The 27174-nt window shown below is 41.6% G+C and overlaps 2 protein-coding genes across 10 annotated transcripts in view; one reads left to right on the plus strand and one right to left on the minus strand.

The window, feature by feature from the left end:
- STN1 (STN1 subunit of CST complex) overlaps positions 1 to 25230 on the minus strand; it is a 41074-nt gene extending 15844 nt beyond the window's left edge. The window contains exons 1-5 of one of the 5 annotated variants that reach the window (XM_040071976.2): positions 24607 to 25073; positions 18246 to 18419; positions 9420 to 9559; positions 4787 to 4882; positions 662 to 733 (exon numbers count right to left, since the gene is read on the minus strand). In XM_040071976.2, coding sequence (XP_039927910.1) covers positions 662 to 733; positions 4787 to 4882; positions 9420 to 9559; positions 18246 to 18250 — 313 coding nt within the window. In that variant the 5' untranslated portion in view covers positions 18251 to 18419; positions 24607 to 25073. Of the gene's footprint in view, positions 1 to 661; positions 734 to 4786; positions 4883 to 9419; positions 9560 to 13301; positions 13546 to 15406; positions 15426 to 18245; positions 18420 to 24606; positions 25074 to 25124 lie in introns of those variants that run through there. The other 4 variants (XM_040071978.1, XM_040071979.2, XM_040071981.1 and 1 more) reach the window with 4 other exon arrangements.
- A 308-nt stretch (positions 25231 to 25538) lies between these two features.
- The window catches only part of SLK (STE20 like kinase), a 49560-nt gene continuing 47924 nt past the window's right edge, over positions 25539 to 27174 (plus strand). For 2 of the 5 annotated variants that reach the window (XM_040072095.2, XM_058421667.1), the window contains exon 1: positions 25541 to 26180. In XM_040072095.2, the coding sequence (XP_039928029.1) occupies positions 26031 to 26180 (150 nt within the window). In that variant the 5' untranslated portion in view covers positions 25541 to 26030. Of the gene's footprint in view, positions 26181 to 27174 lie in introns of all 5 variants that reach the window. The other 3 variants (XM_040072094.2, XM_040072093.2, XM_040072096.2) reach the window with 3 other exon arrangements.

Genomic DNA, 27174 nt, shown 5'->3' on the forward strand with positions numbered 1-27174 from the left:
AATACATTCATTTCAAATGCACAATTACTGCACATTTAGGACTTGCCCAAAGTATAAAAAACTGCTGGCATCCTCCCACTGTGTTTGAAGCTACTTTCAAGCTCATTGCTGACAGTGTCTGTATGAGCAGGAGTATATGAACACAAACAAAGCAAGGATAAATCCTGAAACCATAATCACAAAGGCAGTCAATGGACTGACTTTGGAAACTGGAATTGTGGCACATTTCCAGCCTAGTTCCTTACTAGATGAAGTCACAGAAAGAACCTTAACAGGCAAATTCTCTAAACAATGTCACAGCATAGAACTATCATATTACTCAAATAAGGAAAAGGCAGGGACAGGACATAATGTAATGGTTTTATTGGCATCAACCCTGAACACAACACAAAAACTAATAGAAAATTCCCAAAATGGCCCAGGCAGTATGATGAGGTAGGTTAAAAAACCCAAACAAACAATTAAAAAAAAGCCAAACAAAAACAACAACAACAACAAAAACACACAAAAAACCCCCCACAAACAAACAAAAAAAACCCAAACAAACAAAAAAAAAAGTTGAATTTGCTCTTCTGCAAGTTTGATGACTTCTTAAATTATTTAAGATAGATGTAAGTAAAAACATACAATCAAAAGAGGACTTGATTATTTGATAAATTACCTGATAAAGGTGTTTCTGCTACCATGGGATTTTTCCAGCACACACAATTTATAACTCCAGTACTATCATCCACTGCAAAAAAAATTTGCAAGATTTACAAACTAGAAAAGCAGGCAGTCATGTTCCAAGAAGTGAAAGTATATAAATATAGGGAGATAACTGCCAATGATATCTCATTCCCACTGGTTTAGAAGGTAAAGTGGGTGTCCAAACTCTACTTACATATCTAAAATAATTTCCACAGTTGTTTCAGACATGGAAGTAGCTCAGCACCACATGTGCTTATGTGCATAGTCAGAAAAGTAACAGGTATATTCTCAAAGAAAGATCATACACTAACTTAAATTATGAGGCTTCAGTACATATATTGGATACTGAAGAGTTTCAATCTCATTGACAAGGTCTGGAGAAGAATAAGTGTTGAAGGCTGAAGTCAGACAAATTAAAACAGGAAACCATGCACAAACCACAGAAACATTACTGTTATGGTGAGAAAACAGCACTGCAACATTTGGGGATACAACCATGTGAATAAAGCAGGAGTGCAGCTACCTGTACCTGCACTGATTTCCATGCCAATATCATGCTGGTTTTTCCAATACAAGATGATGTCCAGGGAGCAGAAAGGCAGCTCCTCTAGGCAGGAAGGACAGAAGACAGGACATGCTTGTGGTTCTGCTCCAAGCCAGGAATTCCCAACCTAAAGTGTAGGTGCTGGTGGCATGCATGCCACTTCCGCTGCTGAAAAGGCTCAACACCTTCTCCTAAGCACAGAGCTGTTCTTCCTGTTTTGCCAGCGTCCAATGAAAATAAGTTCTATAATTTCTGCTCCAGGCACTGCATTGTTGATGACAGCAGGAAAAGACAAAACTCAAAGGAAACTAAAATCTGAAGAATCAATTTTCTGTCGATCAAGGGACTGTATAGAGATGGCCTGTGCAATAAACACTCTAAATAGAAGGGCACTAAATGTCTGTCAAGGATCATCCAGCCAATGCACCTTGCTTTTGAATGTAACATCTCCAAGATTGAGATTCCACTCCTCACAAATGGAAACCTGCAATTTTCTTCTGCTCCTTAAACCAGGCCCGTGACTAGAAAAGTAACAGCAATGTTTACCATGAAGACGCTGATTGGTACCTGCAGTCATTTCCTCTGGGAACCACAGCATCAAAGTAAAATGCTTTTGCATTGTCTCACGTGTTTTAAAATAATCTCCCAGTTTGGGGGGGGGGTGTGTGTGTCTAATTTCAAATCATTGTCTTGCCTTCCTGTTTCCAAGCAGTTTAGCTGCACATTCCTATTAGCAAACTTACAGCACTCGTAAGATGCAGGCAATTCCAAATTCCATCACAAAAGTATGCTCCTCTCTGCTGTCTCTGTTTTGAGCCGCTGTGTCTGCAACTATTTCAGCAGCTTTAATTTTGTACCCGAGCACAGATTACGATCTGCTGGTAGGATTTCCTCTCCTTGGTACAGACAGACAGCAACTATTTCAGTAGGAGTCAGAACCCTCATAAACCACGCCAAGCCATCCGTGCAAGCCAGCAATGGCAACAAGAAGCAGGGCAGATGACATTTCACTCTTGCATTCCCACAGTTTCTAGATGTTCCAGCTTGCACCAACCGAGACAGACTGGCTTCCTAAGAAGGGCTTGGAAACAAACCAAGTAAGGCTGAAGGATTAGGAGGCCAGACTCCTCCCTCTCAATGGAACAGCTGAAAACTGAGTCCTGGAGAGACTGACCTGTACTTGACCATGCAAGGAATCTGGTAGCAGAGCAAGGCTCTGACACAGAGTTTTGCAATTTCACAGATGAAAGCTCTGAGCAAAAAGACAAGCAACTACTGAAGTGCAGATGAATGAGAACTCTTGCAATTGTATTCTGATTAGACAAGAGAATGTTAATCTATTTTAAATGCACTCAAGGGGTCTACAAACTTTTGAAAACTTCCTGTACCGCCCTTCCTCATCTCTTTGGGTTTAAACTTTTGTATATTTGGTTTTTTTGGTGGGTTTACTTTTTGTTTGTTGCAGTCTTTTTTTTTTCCTGGTTTTGATTTGTTTGGCTTTGGTTTCTTTGATTATTGCTTAATTATTTGAGGGGTAGCTCAAAGCTACCTGTTAAATGAGATAATTGTGTAAATTTTTATTTCTTTATGACAAAAAGGGTATGGCTCTTGTCAGGCCTGCAGGAACCTGAGATGTTGGTGAATTATTTTTTTCATTTGATTTTAAGTCTACTACCTTTCAGCCTTTCAAGTCAGTTTTGGAGTACAAAGAAAACCACATGTGATGTTTGGTTTTGTTAAAAAGGAAAGGGGAAAAAAGAGGTCAGAAAGGTGCGTTAGGTAAAATAAGAGCTTGATCAAAGCTATGTTTTAATTAGATATCTTCTCCTAACTCATCATAATAATAGCAAGAAACAATCAAATCTAAGTGTCAAAATCAGATATTACACAGCATGTAATTTTATTTTATTTTATTTTTTTTTTTTAAGCCAGGAAAGAGTAAGTTAACTCTTTTTTACAGTTATAATTTTATCATCAGTTCTGGCTGTAGAGTTTTCAGCAGTGGACCCAAGATTCTTTAAAGTGAGTGATGCATATCCTGAAGCAGATAGGAAACAGGGGGGAGGATCGTGGCAGGGACACAAAGACATTTCAGTTCCCTATCAGAGGGAAAGTACAAAGGGGGAATTGCTTTGTAAGTCACTTTTAAGCAGATGGAAAGTGAGCAAGTCCTGAGCAGTGTGTGGCACTCCAACTGATGCAACCCCTGTGACTCACCAGAGTCTGTTGAACTGAGAGATGCAAGAAGTTACAAGCAGGAAACTGTCTAAGAAGTTACAATTTTGCCCTGGCAGAGTCCCTGCCTGAAAGGGAGGGCAGGCTGGGGAGGGGCACCCTGGCAGGTAGCCTAAAAACTCAAACCAGGAACTGCTGGAACAAAGAGTGGAGTTGGATGTGAAAGGACAGCAGGAAGCCAGGCTTACTGTGAGCTGCACTTGAAGGTCGGTTGATCTAAGGCCTTAATTCCACTACTCTGCAGTTCCTTTTTATTTCTATTCCTCCACTTTCTGCCCCAGTCAAACATTTTCAACAGGTTTAGTTGTTAAACGGATGCTGAGAGCAGCATGGAAAACCCTTATCCATAGAATTGGTCTTGTCTTGGTCATTTTGATTCTGTTTTCCTCTGTTCTCATGAAGCAATCAATGCCACGCTGCAGCAGTTTGATGCTGGGGAACCTGGGTCCTGGTTAATTCATCAGCTTCACAGTACTCCTGAGGGTCAGGGAACTGCAGTTTTACAAGCAAGGGAATTGGGAAGGAGAGGCACTCTGTGATTCACCTCCACCAGGTGAAAACCCATGGCAGAGGGAGACACTGGCTATAAAGGGCTTCAATTGGATCTGTGCCCTTGGCTCCCCCTTCCTACTGTGAGGTGACCTCCCTCCACCTTTTGAAACTTGCCACATCACCACTGCTCCACTCTGCTTTTTCTCCAGATGTAAAATACAGCTGAACAAAATGATAATCAGATGTTTCCATGTTAATAAAATTGAATACTGGGAAAAGCAATACGGAGAAGACAACTCCCAGCTGGTGTTGGCAAGGACTGGTACTATGATGCTTGAGTTCATTTGTTAAGACTCTTGTGCACCTAAAGACAAACAAGCTCCTGACTGCTATTAGAAGTTGGCTCCAAGATATGAGAAGACACACAAAAAGTCAGAAGGGTTTTCTAAGGTTCAAATACGGAAGAAGTGATTTCCCATTTGTGGGCACTGTTAAATACATTTGGATCTGACCAAAGGGACTGCAAATAGGAGAGGAAGGTGGCAGAGTCCAGTGACAAAGCAACAACTAAAATTAAGATTTGCTACATGACTCCACATGAATCAGCTACTCTGTGCTATTTAATTCTCTGTTTTTGAAGTGGAGATAAACAGTAGCTTCCCCACATTTGCCAAATAATCTCAGCTGTAGATACACGTTATATTAGGATAAGAACACATTTGTTTCAAGAATACACAATGAGCAAATAAGGAAACCTTTCAGTTCTAACAGTAACTAAGATAAAAGGTTGATAAGTCCAAGAAGAAAGAAAGACATTTTCCTTACCTCCACAATTATAAAAGGCATCTCGCTCCTTTGTTTGAACCACTATCCCAACGACATCCACCTGTCTTACAGGATGTCCATTATAAAAGAATATACCTAGACACAAAACATGCTTGATTAGCGTAACTATTTCTTTCAACACCCTATCCTACATAGTCACATTTGTCAGTAAAAAAAAAAAAAATACTTTCTTACATATTTAATATATCTTAAATTATTCAGTGCCTACAGAGGAAAAATCCCCTGTATCACTGAAGACTAGGAACACTAAAAGGAGACAGTATCAGCTGTACTTAGGATACCAAAAGCTTGCTTCTGTAGAGTGTCAGAATCTTATTAACCTCTTGTTTTCTTGCACATTTGGATCAGAAAAACAGTTTATTTGCTGCAAGCATTAGGGAGGTTTTGTTTGTTTGTTTTGTTGTTTCATTTGGGTTTTGTTTTGCTTTGCTTTGTTGTTTGGTTTGGGATTTTTTTACATCTTCATAAAGCTTCAGAATAAATAATAGAACACAAAGGAAGCAGTTTGAGCTTCTCACAATGCAGCTGTTCCTGATTAAGGCAGAGCCTCCGAAAGGAAAACTAACATAATTCTGTCTTTCATTTCTGGAAGAACAGGAGCCGTGGGGGCAGGGGGAGAGCAAGAGCCCTCTCAGACTGCAGAGTACACTACTGCAGTCTTCGTGGACTGCATCCTGAACTCCAGTTTCTGAAAACACACATTCTAAAAACATCCCTTCAAAGCTATTTTTGTGCATCTATAAAGATAACTTAAATAACACTTAGAAACATGTCCAGGAAACAGTGAGAAATCACAGCCCAGTGGACTCCGACAGCACTGAGGTTGCCCCGCTCCGTAACCCCTTTCAAGAGAGTGACAAATGTTGTTAACAAACACTAATGCAAACATCATACACTGAGGCTTCACAGTCCACCAGCAGGAGGAAAATAGGGCAATAAGCTCCAAATATACCCTGGGCTGGCTAGTTTTCAGTGAATGTGTTTTCTTCAGTTTTCAAATACTGCTGCTTTACTGAAATAAGCCATCTGGGATGTTCAATAACTGTCTTCTGAAAACTAGATAACTCAAGGGACTCAGAAGGGAACATTTGGCTCCATATACCGTGGCAAGTGTTATTCTTACAAAGGGAAACACAGCAGCAAGGGAGTCAGAAAAATGTTCTGTATAAAAAAAAAAACCTAAATCCAAAATCCAAAAATAACTTGTCCTACATAGCTAGCAGCCTTAAATGAGCCTGGAATTAACTTTGTTCACGCAAGACAGAGAGAAAACACAAAAGTTTCAGAAGAAACCACAGGTGATCAGCCAAGCAGCTCATAAGCAGGAATTTTGCTCACAAAAATCCACTGCAATGTTTTGAGGACGCATCTATCATCTCAGACCTGGCTGTACTGATCGTGCAGTCACTGGTCAGGTCTGGCATAGAGAATGTTTAGCAGGTCTGTCCACTTGTCTCTCATTTCATTTACCAGGGCACAAATAAACACTGCTACAGAAACCCCCAGTGGAGATGCTCCCAGTGTTTGTAGTCATTCACCGAAATCTTACATCTCTTTAAAAGGTCTGGGCTAGTTTCAGGGTAAGTCTGTGGAGCAGAGACTCCAAGCTCCTGATTACATAAACAAGCAACATGTTATTATGTGTGTTTCCCAGTTAGCAAGCTGAGTTTTGGCAGATGACAGAGACCAAATAAAACTGGTTCTCTCCGTCCCCATAAGTTCATATAGAACACCACCCTTACTCTCAGAGAAACTTCCCCAATTAATTTGAAGAATGAAATTATATTTAACCTATTAAAAGTTGCTGGACTTCATTACTTCAAGGTGTAAACTACTCCTCCTGCCAGTTTATTTGTTCAAATTAAGTCTACATTGGTAGCAATAAATATATACCAAATATTTGAAGCTGTGGACAAACACATTCCATGAGGTTCCTAATACCTCAGTAATCAACACACAGAGCAAAATGCCATTACCACAACAGCCACAGCAGTGCTACAGGGGGCTAGAGGTACAGAGCTCTCTAGGGCAAGTGCTGGTCACATCTGTACCAGCATTACTGTGCTGTTTACCATTCCTTTAATTGTTATTACCTCCTTTTATGCTCTTTGTAGCTTCCTTTGCTTATTGATAAGATGTCACAAAGCATGCTAACTCTGAGAAAAGCTCATTTCCATGATGTGATTATGTGTTACAACTGAGTTTGACACCCACTCCCTTTGCAAGGCTGCTAAGACAACACAATTGCTGTTTTTATCTGGGAGGTTTTCCAGCCTTCTTGTCACCATTTATAGCAGCAGAGTAATTGGCCAGGTTTACTGCTTCCCTCTGTGTTGTTTTAAGGGATTAGTCACTGTGGCATCAAATCCTAATGCTTAAAAGTGGAAAGAAAAAACTCATTAGGTCATTCAGTCCATTTCCTCAGGGCCAATACAAGCCCATTTTGTACAGTAAATTCCTGGCAATCTGTACAGTCAGGATATAAACAATCCCAGTGAAGGGCATCCCACCTTTTTCCTGGGAAGGCTGTGCCACGGTCTAACAGATGTCATTCTAGGGATGTTTTTCCTGACATTCGCTCTGTGTTTCTTTCCATTCTTCCTAGTTACAACTTTTGGTTTTGCACTCATTCATTCTTAATTACCATTACTTAATGACTGATTTATAGCCAACCATATACTTAGCTTCAGCTGGTCTTTAAAAGCCCATTAAAGGCAGGAAGCATTGACAACAAACACCTACGTTCTTCCTTCCCCAAAAGGTAATAATTTTAGTGTTTTTGTTGTGCTATCATTTGTTGACTGAACACTGACAGTGTTCACAGACGTACTGAAAAATGCCTGGTTTGGTATACATACAGCACCAGGAGAACGAACAAAATTCATGATGTTGGTTCTAGGAAATTTCATTTTATTTGAAGTTTGGTTTAGAAAATGATACAGGATTGCAAGCAAGGTTAAATGTGCAGAGTGCCAGATGCACAGGAAGTGGAGAAAGCTCATATGTGCCAACTGCAAAGGCTGATATCTTGACATGACAGATACCACTTCCTTAGGATCATCTCAGAAAAACCAAAGGTAGTAACAAACCTGAAAAAGTTCCTGAAGCAGAAGCCAACTTAGTTAAGTAAAAGAACAGGAAGAGAAGTAAGAAGGGAAATTCAGGTAATTTGGAGGTAAAAAAAAGAGCAGGACTGTACTCTCTGGGACTGTTCCTGCTATCATGAAACGTTTGTTGGTGTTTATAAGTTTAATTATTCTGAATACATTTTCACATGTGTATGTACTAACGTTCAAGTCCAAACCACAATCCGAATCTGCTGGCATTGAATTGCGTTGCATTTTGTTTGAAAACAGTTAAAATATCTGCAACTGATGAAGAACAGTTTTTACCAGATGCATTTCCTACACCAGTACTACTAGAAGATATTTATAAAACAGTTTTAAAAAAAAGACCCCTAAATAAAACTTACTGTAGGACAATCATCAACAACAGTCTGTAGCCTAATTATTGCAATAGATTTAAGACCAAAGTCTCCCGCCATGTTAAATAACAAAGACAGACAGACAGATAGACAGACTGGTATTTGTGGTTTGTGAAGTCCTTATGTACACAAAAATGGTTGCAAGAAGAGAAAAAAAAAAACCTGCCAATCCTTCATTTCTCAAAAAATAGCACTGCTGCTATCCTTGCTGTAAAAGAAAACTGAAGAAGAATAACAAAACCTACAAGGCAAAGCATATTCAGAGATCCAAACAGAGGTACTTAGTCCCTGGGAACAGGGGAAAAAAAAAATCACAAACAGAACATCAAAACCAAACCAAAGACATAGACTGTGCTTAGGGCTTTTTGCTTTTCCTCATTAATTCTAAGCTCTTTGGGCTCCTCCCTGATAATCTTACACCATGTCAAGCTTCAGCTAGGAGCAACAAACCTTTCCACAGCAGAAGACACACTGCAGTCTATTTAAAGTCTGTGTAGTGAAAACAGCAATTCAAGGTCAGAGCTGTGTTCCTTCAGCCAAAGCTCACATGAGGGTGACACTGCAGACCAGCAGGACTGCAAAGCACACAGTTGTGGGTAAGGTCCAGCATGGAGGCCAGAACTTACAGTAGGGTTGTTCCAATGTATGAAGAAAGTCATGTATCTATCATATCTAGAAATTAGGGAGACAAAACCTCAAAACTTATATCTGTTTTCAAATCTATTAATATCCATAGGAAAAAGCCAAATCATCCAGTGATGTAATCAACAGTCAAAATTTTCCAAAAAATGTAGACAGTGGGGAGATGACAATACATATAGCCAGGAAGAACCAGAATTTTTTAGAATTAACTTTGTGAGAATATAACAAGCACTACCACACAGAGGAAACACATTACCTTAACACAAAAGAGATTCTGATGAGAAAGAAGAGCCATTTTAACAAATACATTTTATATTTCACATACAACCTGTCGTCCTTAGAACTGTTACAAGATACTACCATCACTTAGCTTAAGCATATGGAATACTACTTAACTGATGCTCATGAACAATCCCTTGGTAAAAAGCACAACATAAATCAATTATAATACTGTGTGTATCATAATCAGCACATATAAATACATACCTGGCACCTGTTTAGACTCTCTCATTTCTGTAATATCTTTAATATAGAGTCTTGCAAATGCAGAAAATACAGGATCTATCCCCCAGTGTAGAGAAGGTATCTCTTCTTCATACTTCTTGGACTCAGACTGCATCCAAAACCTGTGAACACAGAAGGACCTGTAATTGCTTTCTACACAGGTGAAGAACTGCTCACATATGCCCCAGCTAAATGAAGAATCAGCTCATGAGTTTACACACAATAACATAGCAGAGCTGAAGATGAGACACTGGAGTTTATTTAATATAATGTTATATTTATCTATCAATATTTCATGTGTTGCCACATGAAATATTCAGAATATCAATACTCATGACTTGTTTGAAGCACTGAGAATCCAGCAACAGCATTTCCCCCAGTAATTTCAAATGAATTAAAATTTCAGAGATTTTTCCTCTCCAAATCCATAAATAGAGAACTAAAGTCAACACTTGTTTAAAAGAGCAGGATTGTGGGACCCTAAGTGGTTACTTTCTCTACAGATGATTATTATTCCCCCATCATTCTCCTCCCTCCCCTAACATATTCTTCTCATTGTTCATCCTGTGCTTTATTGTTGAGTTGAGGGAGGATAACTTTATTTAAAACAAAAGCAGCCATTCCTTCTTTATTTTTGGCATGTAGTCTCCACTAACTTTGAAATTGTTACTTTCCCCTTTTACCCTTTCAGATTTCACAGTTTAATGCCTGCCATCTTCTGCCATTACAGATCCAATCCTCTGCTTGTCACAGTGTTGATGTCAAAAACCCCAGCACTCGATTCAGGAAGAACATCATAAAGATTTGGAAGCTGAAAATATTTTCTATCAGCTTCTCCTGTATGGACATTGTTCCTGTAAGCCTTTCCAGGTCACCTTCCAGTGGGTGTCAGCCCCTTGCAGCTCTAAGTCAAGGTGCTGAGTGGACTGATTTTGAACAGTGTGCAATAGGGCTGAGATTTGGCAGCTCCAGTCTCCTGAGAGGAGGCAGCTCCCAGTGATCTCTGCAGTGTGGGAGAAGCACTGGTATTCACTGATGTAGAGAAAACACACCATGAAGCTCATGATAGCACCTTGTCTCACTGAGAAACTACCGAGCTTGGATAGTCATTGTTTCTGTTCTAATGCTAAAACTTTAACATGAGGCAAGGGAAAAGAAAAAGGATGTAGCACAAGCCAGAGCATTGCTGACACCTACTCTATACTGTGTACAGAACTGCAGTTGATAATTTGATTCCTGTGCAATTTTTTTTTTTACTTATGTGAAAAAAAAAAAAAGTCAGTGTTATTTACCCTTCCTTGGAGTGGTCATTTCTTTGGTGAGACACTGAAAATATTTGATTTAGTCAGTTCCAGCAGTAACTTCACCACTGAGCAACAAACTGAATTAGTTTTGTTCACACCTGGATTCAGGTCTCGCTCCCCACTACAGACAGCTCGTCCCAACCTTTCCTTTTTGCAACCTGCAAGGTCTACTCAAAAAATGTCACACCATTCCTTCCTCATTCAAGTCTCCCCATGAAGCATCCTTTTTCTACTGCCGAACTGAGACACCACTCAATAGAAATTTGGAAATTAAGCTGTTAAGTGTATGATCTTAACACAAGCTGCTATTCCTCCATATGGCGGTTCTTTGGATACTTGCTACAGTCAATGTCAAATTTAGACCATAAAGTTTCTCAAGGAAACAAATGGTTTGAACCATTTGTATTTTACTTGGCATGCTCATTTTCTTACGAAAATTAGTCTCCTCATCTCTTTTTGCTTGCAGTTTCTAATACAAAGTTATATTCCTTTCTGCTTCATGCCCCTCAATTTACTCCGCATGGTTACAAAGCCTGTCACAGCTCAGCACCTGTTCTTCCTCCTAGACAGACAGCAGACTGACATAACCAGCCAAAAAGAGACACTCAGGTAAGAAATCTGTCTAACCTTTTGTATTTTGAGTAAACAGACACTCCTTGGGCCAAAAAGCAGAAGTCACACCTGCACATGTGTGCATCCGAGGGGAAATCAATGAAGCAGCTCCACTGATGATTAAAAATATCTGTATTTTTGCATTTTATAGCCACTTGTCAAGCCTGAAATGCCCAAATATTAATAGATCAAGTCCAAGCCACACTTTTAGCTTAAATGAAGCATCTCCTCAAATTTTTTACCGCTTCTCTGTTCTGAAGGGAGGAGATTTCTGCAGCAAAAGTTCTTTCTATCCCAGAAACTACTGGGAGTTAAATCTCAAATTCTGGAGCTTTGTTCTCACTCCCAGGCCTTGTTACAGCTCTTCACTGGAGATATTTACACCCATCATACATCTTTATGTAGAGACCACTCCGCTTGGTTCAAGCCTGCTACAGACACACAACGCTTTATCTTACAGATCTGGCAAAGATTCCTTGACAAAAACTAAATCGTGCACTATGAAGGCATCACAGGATTCCTTGAAGTCCACAGCACAATTTTGCTGCGGTCCTGAGTTACAGGCATTCCATCCACACCAGGCTGGGACAGTGAAACCGTACCCCAGCCTCCCACTCACATTCAGCAATGTCTGACAGGCACATGAGGGCATTCTGCACAGCAGCCAAAGCCTTCTCTGGCCTCTTCACGGTCCCAAGAGCCCTCCCAATCCCTGACACCACCCAAAACCAAGCCTATTTTCTTCCTTCCCTCCCAAGTGGCCAACTTGGTAGCTACATTTGAACACTGGCCTTTTTGAAGCCAAAAGCTTGTGGTCAGTTGGAAAGAAAATATATTTAGTGCCTCCTGGATATACTGCTTGCCTTCAACGCTGCTAGTACCAGTCCATTCTTCTCAGCAGTTGTCTGTCTGCTCCTAAAGCAAAGCAAGATGTACACTATTTCCAAAGTATCTATTCAGTGAGTTTCCAGGCTTGTTTCAGGCAGATGGAGAGTATTTAAAAACATAATTCCTACAAGGCTGACAAAACTCTTCCAATCATTTATCTTTTGATATATAATAGTACCTTCCCGTAAGTTTTTCTTAAGTTGGCACAGGAAGCCTCTTCATCCCAGGGTTAATTAATGAGTCATCCTGGCAAAAGTGGAACTTTCCATTATGCTACAAGTGTTTTCAGCTCTTAACTGGTACCATTGGTGATATGCTATCAGCAAGGAAGATAAGAGCTGCCCTGTACTATGAAGATCCAAGGGGCAAATAGGGGCATTGTGGAGATGCACAGCGTTATAATCAATGAGAACCAGACAGCAAACAATAGACAATTCTGAACAGATACTATATGTACAAATGTTTAAGGATTAAACTGGCTTTTGCTGGGAGATGGTGATCAGGCTTAGCAATATAAACAACACAGAGTCCCAGCAAAAGGTCATTCCTTTCTGCATTTTGTTTTAACTGCAGTGTAATGACTTCAGGGTTGCTGTAGTGCAAGGAATTCAATCCTGTTACAGGAGAAAAAAGGCAACAGAAACATCTAGTCCACAAGTTCATTAGATAGAAGATATGTGTACTCTATTTTTAACTGCTGAAAAAGGCTATGAAGGCTTAATCAAAACCAAAAAAAGAATGAAGTTCTTCTTGGGAAAATAACTCTTTGAATGGCAAAAATCGAAAGTTTACATAGTAGGTATCTAGATACAAATAAACAAGAAGCCTCAATTTGAGATTATTCTAACATATTAAAATAGGGCTGTCTCTTCCACCCACTGCTGTCAATTTTAGCTTTCCTGACTCTCCTGAAAAGTCAACCAAGTTCATAATCTCCACAGGTACCTTGTGAGCTCACCAAGGTATTATCCTAGAAGGGAAAGCAAGGAAAATTGGCACCCTTCCCAACCATGCCACCCTCCCCAAACCCATTTTCTTTTTTCCCTCCTGAGCAGCCTACCTGGTAAGCCTTGTCTCGACAGCTTCCTATTTAACACCCTATTGATTTATTCAATAGAATCAGCCTTGGCCAATAAATTTCTTTGCTCATATTCTTGAGCCCACTATGTACCTTTTCGAAAAAAGCTAAAGAGTCTTTTTCCAGTGAAATTGAAACCTCAAAGAAGAGTATCTGTTTTAATGTTTCTTGTTGTCTTTTTTCCAAATTTGAGTAACAACCAAAGCTCTTGGAGAAAATTGTCTTAGCTTGAGATTAATCATTTTGAGCCAAGAAAATGTGTCTTGCTAGCAGCTGTCTGCAACTGCTCTGCAAGTGCTGGCACAACTGCTGTAAAAACTCTTTCTCAAGTTAGCTGTGAATCAGAAACAAAATTTATGCACTAATACAGGCAACTTAAACACCCTACCAGGCTTTCACTCCTCCAAAGGCTGCCACTACCATGCTAGCACTGACAATTTACACTGGAAACAGCTCCTAAACTGTTGAAGTTGCCAACCCAGTGCATTAAAACAACTTAAAGTCACCACTGGTTTACTTGAATAAATTAGGCCAAAAACTATGGCTGTCAAAAACTGCTTCATAGGTCGGCCATTCCTACCATAGACAAAGCGACTTGTGGAAAGAGGAGCAGAGTCAACAGCTGGGTTTTGTAACACCCACTGTCATCTGAATTGAAATCATCTGTGCCTGAGTCAACACCCTATGTGACAAATGACTACTATTCAACTCTTCATGATCAGTAGAGACAATTCCAGCATGGTACTGTCAAACCCACCATTTTTCAGGAAATGTTTTTAATTACCTATGGCCACATACAGAATTTTAAATTAAAACCAAATGAACCCATTGTATTATTATAGAAGTAAATCTTACTGAACTGGGAAGTAAAGCTTTTGGTTACAGTTAATATGGAAGAAAGATCCTAGACATGAAACTAACCCATAGGTTTTTAAAAAATACATAATTAAAAGAAAGTTTCCAACACCAGTAACAAGATGTACACCATCACTGAGACCAAAACATGTTACTGAAAGACAAAAAAAAAGGCTCCTGGAAAACAGCTGTTGGAAAACTATCAAATAGTGAGCTAAGTTCAGTTTGGATCTACCTCCTACCCAGTTATTCTATTACAAATCGAGATGGGGCAAGCACTTTCAGACTTTCATAATAAACCACCTTCTGCTTCTGTCATGTTAAATCTTGTCAGTTTTGATGCTACATGCTGCACGTCTTGTAGTTCTTATTATGTAAGTACAATTCTAATTTAAAGGCAGTTTCAAAAAAAAATTCAGAAATCTAGAACTCCTCTGAACTTCCAGAAGTTTTGCACTTCCTGAAATTTTACTTGTACGAGGGTTTAACATTTGCCTAAGCTGCTCAGATAACAATTTAACAAAAGAAAGAATTATAGATTTTTTTTTCATAAAGATATTCCCTGAAATTTTAAACAACATATGCCTTTTAATTACATTAGTTTCTATTGCAATAAACTTCCCTGGCAAGTGCAAGACAAGAGACCCATCATTGCAACCTTTAGCCAGTGGGGAATCCAACAACCCCGAAAGGCATTGCCCACAAATGCCCATGGGGCAGAATATGGGTAGGGGCAAAAAAGCCCTGTTTTCTCAATAAGCTGACACGGCTGTTATGTAACAGTCTTCCAGTGGATTAATGTCACCAGGTCATAACCTGTGATGTGTTTCCCTTCCTCTGATTTTACCTTTCCATGGCACTGCCTGGAAAACCTTCTGGATAGGTGAATGTGGCTGCAGGAAACCAAACAAATTGGCTCCTCCAACATCCTCAGTCTTGGAAGGAAGGGGGACAAAGCTTACAGTCCTAGATGACCTCCTTTTGGCATTGGAACTTGCTTTATACTCAAGCTAAACCTTGTAACAAGGTTTTGGCAGTCAATTTTCCAAAAGCATGATTCTGAAAATCTAACAGGGAAGGATGCAACAAAATAAACAGCAGAAGTAGCTCTTTCTGATCCTCGTCCCATGCACTAGATACAACTTCCCATGGATCAAGAAATCAGCCAACCACTCAGCAGACCAGTAAACTAGCTCTGTATATGTATTTCTCATGGCCACCTGTAAGCTTACCAGAAATAAGGTAGTGGGCACTCACTACTGATGTTCAAAAAAGCTTCACTTCCTATGTGTCTTTTAAAGCTATTGCATAATCACTGAAGTGCCTTCTTCAACTAATTCCCTAACCTGTCTCAATCGAGAGCAGGAGGAAGCCCATGAGGATGATTAACTCTCTCTGAAAGCTCTTAATCACTCACAGTGCTGCCAGAATGAGCTGAGCTGCAGAAAAGAGAGTCTTTCACTGGGAGAGAAGATTCTCAGTTATTAGTGCAAGTTAAAAACAAACAAATATAAAAATAAATTACTTCTTATAAATAGTAAGTTTTTTGCTTGGAAGAACAGCTGTATGAAAGCTTTGATAGCAAGAGGATTCCAAACAGGCTGTTGGAAAAGGAAATTTGTTCGACAGATGCTTTTAATTGGGAGGGGATACTGCCCCTCTACTCCGCCTGGTGAGGCCACATCTGGAGTGCTGTGTCCAGTTCTGGGCTCCTCAGTACAAGAAAGACTAGGAGCTCCTGGACAATCTCCCAAATAAGGAAAGGATGAGAGATCTGGGCCCAGTCAGCCTGGAGAAGAGACACCTAAAAGGGGACCTTGTCAATGCCTGTGTCTGAAGGGAGGGTGTCAGTATCACAGACCTGCCTCTGCTCAGCGGTGTCAGGCAATAGGACAAGAGGCACGGGGCAGAAGTTGATACACAGGACATTCCACCTGAACATGAGGAAAAACTTCTGTGCTGTGTGGGTGAATATGCACCAGAACAGATTGCTCAGAGAGCATGTGGAGTCTCCCTCACTGGAGACATTCCAGAACCATCTGGACAGAATCTGCAGTAATGTGGTCTAGGGGGTCCTGCTTGAGCAGAAGGTTGGACCCTTCCAACCTTATCCATTCTGTGATTCTGTAAGTTACTGATACAACACAAAGAAGTTAACTAACAGAGAAAAGAGAATAAAACCTAATTCACCCCAGCTTAAGGCAACACAATTAGCTTTCCTTCCTACTTTGTTTTAGCAGTGTAACATAGATTTACTGTCACTTCCTGAATGAACATTTTCAAATTTCAAAAATTAGCACAGAAGTGATAAGCATTGGTTTATAGCTTTCTGAGGTACTGTGCCTGTGAACTCCAGAAGTTTGACTCAATTTCTAGAGGCAAATAATGCTGCCCATTTCCCTCCTCCCCTTTAAACTGGTTTATGCATCTGGTCTAATTTAGAACAGCCTCTAGAATAAGTTAGAATTTATATGAAAATTCATAGGACTACAGAGCACTCTATTACAACCTGAGGCTTCAAAATAATTAACCTTTGATTTGGTCTAGGCACACAGTTGTGATTTGAAGTTTTTAAAATATTCATAACATATACCAAAACTTTAGATTATGACAGACCTGCTTAATGTTCTGAAATCAATTTGCATTTTATTTTGCTGTGGAGGTGAAACTTTTAATTGTATCAGAACACTGTGAGAATGTGCATGGAACATGGTATCAAACAGCCCCGTTGTTGCTAGATACAGAGTAACTCAAATAAGAATAATTTTGAAATCGCAGTTCCATCTAGAACTATCACAAACATTGTGAGAATACCTAAAGGCTAAGATTTCTCATGTGGAGTGCTTTTGGAAGATCGAGATCTAATTGTTACGCTTCCTTGAAAGATTAATAAAGTTAGCTTGGCACTGATCTTTGATTCTAGTCCAGCTATATTTGTTGTTTGGTTTATGTTATTCCATAATTTTTTTTTTTCACCTTCAGATAAAGTCTCATAGCACTTTCTGTCCGAAGGCCCTTCTTGTAGAGAAATGTTTAAACTTCCCAAAAGTCAAAACTGTGCAAAATGTAAGGTGTGCGTGGGGAAGCATTGAGCCCATATAGTATTACAGAATTATCTGCTTTACTGGCAGAAGTATGAAAAACAAAGTAAGACCTTTGAACATAACAAAGCTTTTGTTATGCTTTTCTAATGCTCCTCACACAGGTCCTCTGAGCCATCATCTAGGAAAAGTAACAAAAGGGTGGGTGTTTTGTATCAAAAATGGTACAATTCCCAGCCTGCTACTCTCTGAATTTCTTTTGCAACTGGGCCAGGGCTTTTACAGCTGAAACCAGGCACAGGATTTCTTAGTCATACCCAGGCTGCACTGAACTGAACTCTGAAAAGTTTTAGAAACACCAAAGGTGTATACATATCTCTCAGTTCCTTAAGACAAATTGTACTGCACAGTCCTTTACACTGTATTCTGTGAATAATCTGGAGAGTAGCTTCTTCTCAGCTAAGGAAAGCTGGCTCATAATCATTTATCTTCAGCTGCTAAACTATTAGAACCTGCTAAAAATCCAGAGATTGTCCTTTATTAACCTTTGGTTTAAGCAATTTTTGTAATTCTCTGAGGGTGTTCTGAAATAATGAATAATTTACCGATGCTCCATCTGAGGTCTGTCCAAATCTCACCACTGAGAGCTGGCATAGGTCTGGTACAGAACAACCCCAAACTGTTCAGGAATACCTGTCCTGCAACATGAGTACCTGCAGTAACTCCCCTCCCTGTGGAGAAGAGGCAGCTAGGCTTGTTTGTTAGTAATGATTTTTGCCCATCTTTCAATGGGATTTGGAACAAGATTTTAAAGGCACTGAATGGACAGAACATTATTTAGATTCTTGAAAGAAAACACCTCCCTGATGACTGTGGCTCTAACTTCTTCCATGAATCACTGTCACAGCTAACATGATAAAGTCATTACTATTTCCGACTTCTTGGTATGTAAAGAAACCAACAGCCTTTTATAAACTAATTTAAGTGTCTCCTTAATTGCATTTGAATTTCAATAAATGCCATTTCCTACCTCATGCTCTGAAAGGAAGTCACTCCTGTATACTCTATCCACAAAGATGTATTAGTGCCCAGTCAGAAGCCACAGGAATTATTTTTCTTGTAGGTAATTTTATTTTCTGCTACAATTCAGTCCATGTAATGTAATGGGCTTTCTTGATTTAATTCATAAATATTGCATGGTGTACTACAAAACATAATTCTGAGGATTAGTTATTAAAGATCCCTCCTGTCAAAAAAACCAAAAACAAACAAACAAATGAACACACAAACAAAACCCAAACATTTCAGGGCACTTGAGACAAAAAGTGCATCGCATCACAATACTCTGTTTTGTCATAAGCAAGTGCTAGTGCCCAAAGTTTGCACAGACTATTGTTGGACACACAACAGCTGCTGTGAGCCTTAACAATTGACATATTATAGCAGCTCCACTCATTGCTGCTCTACCAAGATGAGATCCTAGAGAAAACCTAATTCTACTTTAAAACACAGGCAACTACTTTTTTGCCTCATTTTCTAGGTAAAAAGAAAAGAACATTGCACACGCACAAATTATTAAAACATGGTTGTAATGCAAAAAATAACATTATGCAATGAAAAACTTTGCTTTTTTAACAGTAAAATAATTTAATATTTTAAAGTCTAACTTTACATTAATAAACAGCTGGTATCTCACATTCTATGTTATTTCTCCTTCTTGCTAGTAGACGTATCTCCAGTATTATCCCACTGCAATGTTTCTTTTTGGGATATTACTAGGAAATCATTAGTTTTTAGTGTTATCTTTTTGTCAGATTTTCCATTATTGTGTGCGTAGGAAATGTTCCCTTCTGTCATAATGGTATATCTTTAATTGTAGAAGGCATAATAAACTTCCTGGTTATGCTTACCACATAACCAGGATTGGGTCTGATGGCTGGCCAGCCAACCATAAAAGAAAACAGATTAAAGAATAATTCATTTTCATATCACAGAAGTTATTTGGTCCCAAGATTCCAGAGCTGATCAGGATCACAAGGGAACACAAAGTCCATTCCGGAAAAAAAAGGCTCCTGGGAAACAGTGAAAGAAAATCGGGATTTGCAGAAAGAAAAGCAGCAATACATGCGGGGGTTTTGTTCAGACATTTTCTGTGCCAGTATTGACTGAGAGCAATACTGAGATGCAAAGCTATCTTTATCCCTTAATAAATTTCTAATCCTAGCTACTATGTGAACTAATGCAAATTTGAAAGCCACAAACAAAAAGAGCAAATCAGCTCGTGACTGCTACGCAAGAGAAAAAAAGTCTAATTACCATCTGGAGGAAAGGCAGCCACGGTGCAGCATTTGCAAGACATGCTTTCATGTGACTTAATTAAAGCTTCTAATATCCATCAAACAGAGGGGGCTCCACAAGTCTTAAATAATTTGCTTCGTGTTCATGTACAGTTTTGATCAAATAAATCTTGTTTTAAATGGAATATAACCTCAAATTATTAAAATGGTTAGAAGGAATATACAGCATTATAGCTAAGAGTAGTAGTATTTTAAAAGATATTATTATTGAAACAGTGTTAGAGACAGACTTAGTCTTCGGTGGTTCTGTGAAAGATTGTTACAGTCATCATAATATGAAGTTTTATTAGACCAACTACTGTATGAAAAACATGCAACTGTCCACCAGTGCAGCTCAGTATTTTAATATTAACTGAAAATTCCTATGAAAGGAGCTTTTTGAGTTAAATACAAACCAAAAAGCGTGTAGCCTTCTGGAAAAGTTTTATCATGAGGATGTGAAGTTCTGAATTGCATTAGTGAGTTAATCAAAGAGAATCAGCTATATAAGTTTCAGGTTGTTGATGTGGTCCATTAAATCTGAGGTGTGCTTCTCACTACCTTAAAAAGATATACAACTATTTCTGAATATGAGTCTTGAAGAGGGTTTTCTTGCAGATCAACTGGAAACAGTAAGAAAAAACCTTTTTTTTTTTGCCATAGCTTCAATGAAGTCAACATATTGAAACTTGAATGCTTTTGACATGCCATGTTTCCAAGAAATAGTCCTGTACTATTTGCTGAAATATTTGACCCTTATTCAAATGTTGATATTTATATTATTGCTTTTTCTTCTGTCATTTAATTTCAGATAAAATCTATTCATTAAAACATGGCAGGTTTACTTGGAAACATTCAGCTAATTTGCTCTGTCATCACTGTCAGAAGTGTTGCTGACATCAAGAGAAATGCAGTCCAAGAGTTCTGCTGGCAGTGGTGTCTCCATAGGTAGGAAGAACTCCCATTATATGTTGCCATGAAAACTCACTTCACACAGTCAAATACGATGATAAAGATAAGTATCTAGAATGAGGAAGTTGAATTGCCCTGTGAAGATGCATTTCCCCACTGACTGCTGAAAATGTATGGCCAATTTAGATTAAACACACAGAGTTTTCTGAAGCCAAAATGAGATCAATCCTATTTCTAAACATTTTAACACTCAATGTTTTTTTTCCTGCAAACATGAAGTAATACCCTTATATGTTGAAGCTTCCAAATGTCACATGTTTCTATAGCAATTCTTAGATTAACTGGTCCTGCAGTAAGGCATTAAAAAACCACAAACCATGTAATAAATAGTTATTGATAGGAGCCTGAGTATTCATTCTGGCTAATGAGATATAGGCAAGCTCTTGAGTGTTCAACCACTGGTGTTATAATTTTTTCCTGTTTATATTATATATGACTGAACTATTCCTGTTACTCATATCATAAACGCTCATAAAATACCGAGTACAAAACAGAGTCTCTTTTCGGTTCTGCGTAACAGAGTGTCTAAGACACATCTCTATCAATGGTACATTTATTAGAAAGGCTTTAGGAGTGCTGTATACATAGCACATAGAGGACAACCAAGGGATCAGGCCCAGCCAGCACAGCTCTGGGGACGGCAGGTCCTGCTTGACCAACCTGACCTCTTTAATGACCAGATGATCCACCCAATGGAGGAGGGAAAAGCTGTGGATGTTGAACACCTGGACTTCAGCAAAATCTTCAGTTGTGTTCCCCCCCAGCATTCTCCTGGAAAGGCTGGCAGCCCATGGCCTGGACAAGGGCTCTCTTTGCTGGCTACAAAACTGCCAGCGTGGGCAGCCCAGAGCGTGGTGGTGAGCGGTGCCACAGGGACTGTCCCCAGGGACCAGAGCTGGGTACAGTCCTGCTTAACATCTGCATCAATGACCTGCATGGGAGGATCGAGGGCACCCTCAGAAAGTTCACAAACAACACTAAGCTGGGCAGGAGCCCAGGAAGGCTCTGCAGAGGATCTGGGCAGGCTGGATCAATGAGCTGAGGGCAGCGGTGTGCAGCTCACTGAGGGGAAGGGCCAGGTCCTGCTCTTGGGTCACAACGGCCCCATGCAGGGCTACAGGCTGGGACAGAGCGGCTGCAAAGTGGGCCAGAGGAAAAGAGCCCAGGGACATTGGTCAACAACAGTTTACCATGAGCCAGGAGTTGCCCAGGTAGCCAGGAAGGCCAGTGACATCCTGGCCGTTATCAGAAACAGTGTGGCCACAGAACCAGGACAGTGATCATCCTCCTACACTGGGTTAACTACATTGGTGTTTAAAACTGAAATAAGCCTGATTCAGCACAGAACATTAACTCTGGGGACAGATCAGAGGAGAAATGGCAGAGCCTATGAAAAAATGCCGCAACTGGATAACTGGAAACTATCAATAAAAACACAGGGTACATCGATTAAAGAAAACAGGACAGTGCTGAGTGCCAAAGGTGACAGACAGATTAAGATGGATGAAACAAGAATTACACTTCAGATTTAACCACAAACAAGCCACCTGTGACCTTACAGCAGTTCAATGAGCTCAATCACCAGAAAGAATTTCAGAGATCAGTGAAAGCGTGGGTGGACAGAAAGTCAAGATTATATAAAAATATATTGTTAAATATTTTGAAGGAACTGAAGACAGAATGTAGGACTGCAGTAAAAGGGCAATATATGCTGTGAAGAACACATTTCAAATTAAATTTCTGAAGTGTTTACTTTCAATTAAGAGAAACTGGAGCAGTTTTAAAGAAACAACTTAAAGATTAGGGAGTTAGAAACAGTAGCAAGTGTAAGTGATTGAGTCAATGAAAAAGGATGGTGATATCAAGCAGCAGAAAGTATAAAGGAGACTTCTAATTCACAAAGAGATGAAAAAGATTGTCATGAAGAGTTTACAGCTATTTTAAGCCAGTATATTTGATGCACAATCAAGATAGATCTTTAACATCTTTACTTTAACATCTTCCTCTGACATTTAAAGGAAGCAATGAATTTTCAAAAAGCATTGCTTTAAATTCCTAAAGGAGAAATTTTAATATAATTCACTTTTACCTTTTTATCCTTACCATCTGGAAACATTTACAGTTGCTAAGAACTACTGCTATCAGGAACAAAAAACACACACACACAAAATCAAGTCTTCATACAGCCTCCTCCAAACCAGGAAGTCACAGCAAATTGGGAAGAATTAGCTACCAGCACTTAACCTTCATCTTATAAAGTTTATTTTCAGGATTGAGTGGCAAGCCGTAACTCCAGAGTGAAAGAATAAGGGAAAAAATAAGACAGAGATACACTTTTATTCTTCATATATCCTGGATTTATCTTGAATTACTTGTTCAAGAGTAAGAATGAAAAAGTTGAAAGCAAAGCCTTATCGCTAGATTAATTGTTCCTTTCTTGTGCCAGACTTCCACCTTATATTCTCAATGTTCTATGAATTAAAAGCTCCCTGGAACAGGAAGACTCTGTTTATACAAGTCTAAAACAACACACATGCAGCACCTGCCAGCATTCAGTCATTGGTAGGGTGGCACAAACGTTCTGCTCTGAGCTCTTTTGTCACAAACTGACACACGACAGAGATGCTGTGTGTGAACTGTGCACAGCACAACCTTTATCAACAGAGCTGAGGCAGAACCAGGCCCTGCCATCCCAGCTCGGAACTGCCAGCTCAACTTCTCTCGTTCACATTCAACTTAATGAAATTTTCTTTTAGTTTTGCATTTCTCCCGTTATTACAAACTCTAACATTCACACATAAACACTCCCCGCCCCCGTTTAACCCTGAGGCTAAAGAAAAAGACAATCCTGCCTAAATAACAGGAATTCGTGCTATGGCTTTTTGATTCCTTTTTTCCCTCATCCTCTATCAACCAGCCAGTTTAAATAAAACCACAGAAATTAGTCCGAAAGCACTTTCTAGCCAACAGAAAGCAAGTTAAAATCAAAATATTAAATTACAAATATTAACAAAATTATTATTTAAGTCATCATTGTATTTTAATATCCAAATAAATCATCCCACCTCAAGGGGCAAAAAAAATAGAGGAAAAAGGAATTGAACTTTAAAAATTAAAATATCAGAAGCTAAATTGCTGCTGTTAACACTCTATTATTGTATTTAATTCAAACTATCTGAATGAAGCTTGTATATGAAATTAATAGGTGGAGCCAGCCAGCCAGATCTCAGAAGAGAAAACAGCTCCTTTGGGTTGCAGTTGTTTCTTGGTTTTGCCCTCACACACATAAGCAGTCATGGTTTTAACAACCTCCTTAACAGTTTTACCTTTTGTGGCCAAGCTGCCAGTACAAGGAACCCATAAAGCCCAGTATCATTTTTGAAAAACAAACACTGATTATTCCAACAAATCATTTTAGCAACAGTACTTGAAAGGCTCTCTATTCATAGGGTGGGACTAGCCGTGAAACGGGTTTTATAAAGTTTAAAGAAATTGACTCATGACAGAACACTGTTGTTCGATTCATAAACGCTTTGTGTCAGGGGCATGTCAATGCCTCATTATTATTACTGAATTTACACAGGGACTACCCTCCTTACATAGCAAACTATTGACACATTAATAAAATGGTCTGGGGAATGATGCACATCAAGAGGCTTGATCTATAGAAGCTCATCACGCAGCTTAAGTTAATGGCAATTGCAGGCACTCAGGTTCATACGAGGATAGGGCATTACACGATTTTCCCTGGGTGTTTGTCTCACCGTCAGATGTCTCTGAGGTCTCAGCACCGGCTCAACTGCTGCTGGACCGACCTCCTGCCCGTCACAGCCCAAACTCTGTCTCCAGGTCTGCTAATTGCCCCCAATCCAGGCAACGGGAACGCCTCTGACTTTCAAGTGAGGAAACGCCCCACATTTGGTGGCATGTACACAACACAACTATTAAAATGCAATTATACTTCAGGGTGAGGAAGGAATCACTTGTGGGAAGAGAAGGTTGTGAGATAAGGAAACTCAGGCCTGTCCTAGTGATTAATTAAGATAACGAAGGTACCGAACGGGCAGCACGAGAATGTCATACCCTGTAATGACAGAAGATAAACCAGCAGCAGGTCTGAGGACAGCACCGGACCGCGCACAAAGAGAGTCTTCCAACGTCGTCTTTAGCTATCGGCACTTTCCTCAGAGCTCCACGTCCAAGCCCTCCCAGGAGGCACCACCAGCCCACACAGGGCTGCTGACACACAGGGAGCCCCTCGGCTCCCGCGGCGGGACTGGGGACTCAGGGCACCCAGGCAGCGCTGAGGGGAAGCTGTCCCCCGCCTAGGGAGCATCACCCTCTGCCACAGGGCTGGGGACACCCTTCCTGCGCGGGACAGAAGCGCGGGGTGTCCTTCAGATTCAGAGGAAAAAGGGTCCCTCCGCCACAGGGCCCTCCCGTAACGGCACGCCGAGCACGAAAGAGAAACAGGACAGAGAGAGGGCGGAAGGGAGGGAGGGTGAAGCATTCCATCCCCACGCCAGCGCTGCCGTCCTGCTCTGAGGCACGGAGGAGGGTGGGGGGTCGCCCCCTCCATCTTGAGCCCGACACCGACTTACCCGCCCGGAGCCCCCGCGCGCTCCTATTGGCCGGGGCCGCCGCGGCCGCATCACGTGGGCAGGGCAAGCCCCGCCTCTTCCCCCCGCCCGTGCCGGGCCGGAGCCGTTGGCGAGGGAGGGTCGCGCGCGTGCTGCCGGTGCGGCGCGTGCGCACGCGCGGGGGAAACGGGGGAGCTGCGGGGGCGCGCGCTGCTGCGCGTGCGCCGGCGGCGGAGCGGCGGGAGGGGCGCGAGGCGGTTCCGGGAGCGCGGGAAGAGGGGCGGGAGAGCGGAGCGCACGCGCCGGCGGCGGGCGGGAGCGAGAGCGGAGGGGGCGGAGGTGCCGCCGGTGCCGCCCCGCAGGAAGCGGAGCCGCCCGGGCCCCGTTCCGCGACAGGGCGAGGGAGCGAGCGAGCGAGCGGGAGAGAGGCCGGCAGCGAAGCCGTCGTTTTCCGCCGCTGTGCCACCCCGGGACGCCGCTCCGCGAGGACACCGGCCGGGAGCCCGGAGCGGGGCAGCCTCCGCCCTTCTCTGCATCCGCCCCGTCCTGCGAGGCGGGACGTGACCGCTCCCCGGAGCCCGGCGCGCAGCAGCTGCCCCCTCCCAGCGGAGCCGTGACCCCTCCTCCGGCTCCGCCGCCGCCCGTCCCGAGGAGGGAGCCCGGCACTTGTTGCTGCCGCGATGGTGACCGGCCCGGCCGAGTAGGGAGCGCCGAGCCCGTCGGGGAGAGCAGAGCCGAGCCCGGCCCGGAACGGGGCAGCGCGGGGTGTTGTCTCCCCGCAGCGCCCGGCGGTGACGGCGCTTCCCGGGCCACGCCAAGACTTTGGTCTCCGCGTGGGAATCGCGCCCGGCATCGCCGCCCGCGCCAGCTGGTCCCGGCGGGCTGAGGGGGCACCGCCGCCCGCCCCGTCCCTCGGCTGCGGCCAAAATGTCCTTCTTCAACTTTCGTAAGATCTTCAAGCTGGGCGGCGAGAAGAAGAAGAAACAATACGAGCACGTCAAGAGGGATTTGAACCCTGAAGAGTTCTGGGAAATCATAGGAGAGCTGGGCGATGGTGCTTTCGGTAAAGTGTTCAAGGTAAGGGCGGGCAGCGCGGGTCGCTTGTGTTGCTCATAGCTGAGAAATGACTGGGAGCGTTGCTTCTGCCTCCAGCGCTGCCGCGGGCTCCCTGTCTGCCGGCTCCCTCGCCTCGGGATTCCTGCTGGCAGCGCCCAGTTCGGGAGAACTTGGCCGGGGCGCTGCGGGGGGACGCGGCCGGAGACAGAGAGGGGGATCCCGGCGCCTCTTGGCCACGGAGCCTCGTGAAACTAAAGATAGAAAAGACCTATTAGGTCATTGTCCCGCCTTCTGCTCCACCCTGCCCGCTGCTGGATTGCTCGCTTCTCTGTGTTTGGGGGTTTTTTGTGGGACTCGTGTTCAGTATGGCTCCTAATTTTACAAAGACTGCATTTTCTTAGGTCCGAAGTTCATACTTTTTTTTTTTTTTTCCTGTATGGAAAAATCCTATGAGCAGTAAAACTGACTTATGTGCTTCACGTGTAGTGTGCAGAGCCAGGCTGTCGTCGCTGTAATGGGCATTCTCCCATCTTGTTCCATGTGGAGTTGGATTAAATAGCTGTGTTCTCTTGGCTTTCCCTGTGTGGCGGAATTCATGTGTTGGATCTCCTAACTTCTCTCAGTTGTTTGTTCTTTAAATCTTTAAGTGTACTAGTACAAGTAGGGTTTTTAAGGATGCTTATCTAGAGTTTATCAAGCCGAGTAGACTACAATGGCATAGATACAACCCTGCTAGTGTTAGACAAGACTTTAGCTTTCAGGCAAATCTTCAGCTACATTGGTTCTTCCAAAAAGGGTGTTATTTCTGCATCTTTGGTTTATGGATAGCATAGAAAAAACATCCTGATGGATAAGCATAAGAGAATTGGGAACTGTCATGAATTGAAGCTAAGGAGCAGGTTCTGAAGACTAATAAATAGCATGGGAGGATGGCATTTACAGTGTTTCTGAGAACTAATTCGGTCAAGAAACATTTATATTTAGAGTACTGCAGTTGAGAGTTTATAAAATCTGG

The sequence above is a fragment of the Hirundo rustica genome, chromosome 8, assembly GCF_015227805.2.
Source record: "Hirundo rustica isolate bHirRus1 chromosome 8, bHirRus1.pri.v3, whole genome shotgun sequence".
Taxonomy (NCBI): Eukaryota; Metazoa; Chordata; class Aves; order Passeriformes; family Hirundinidae; genus Hirundo; species Hirundo rustica.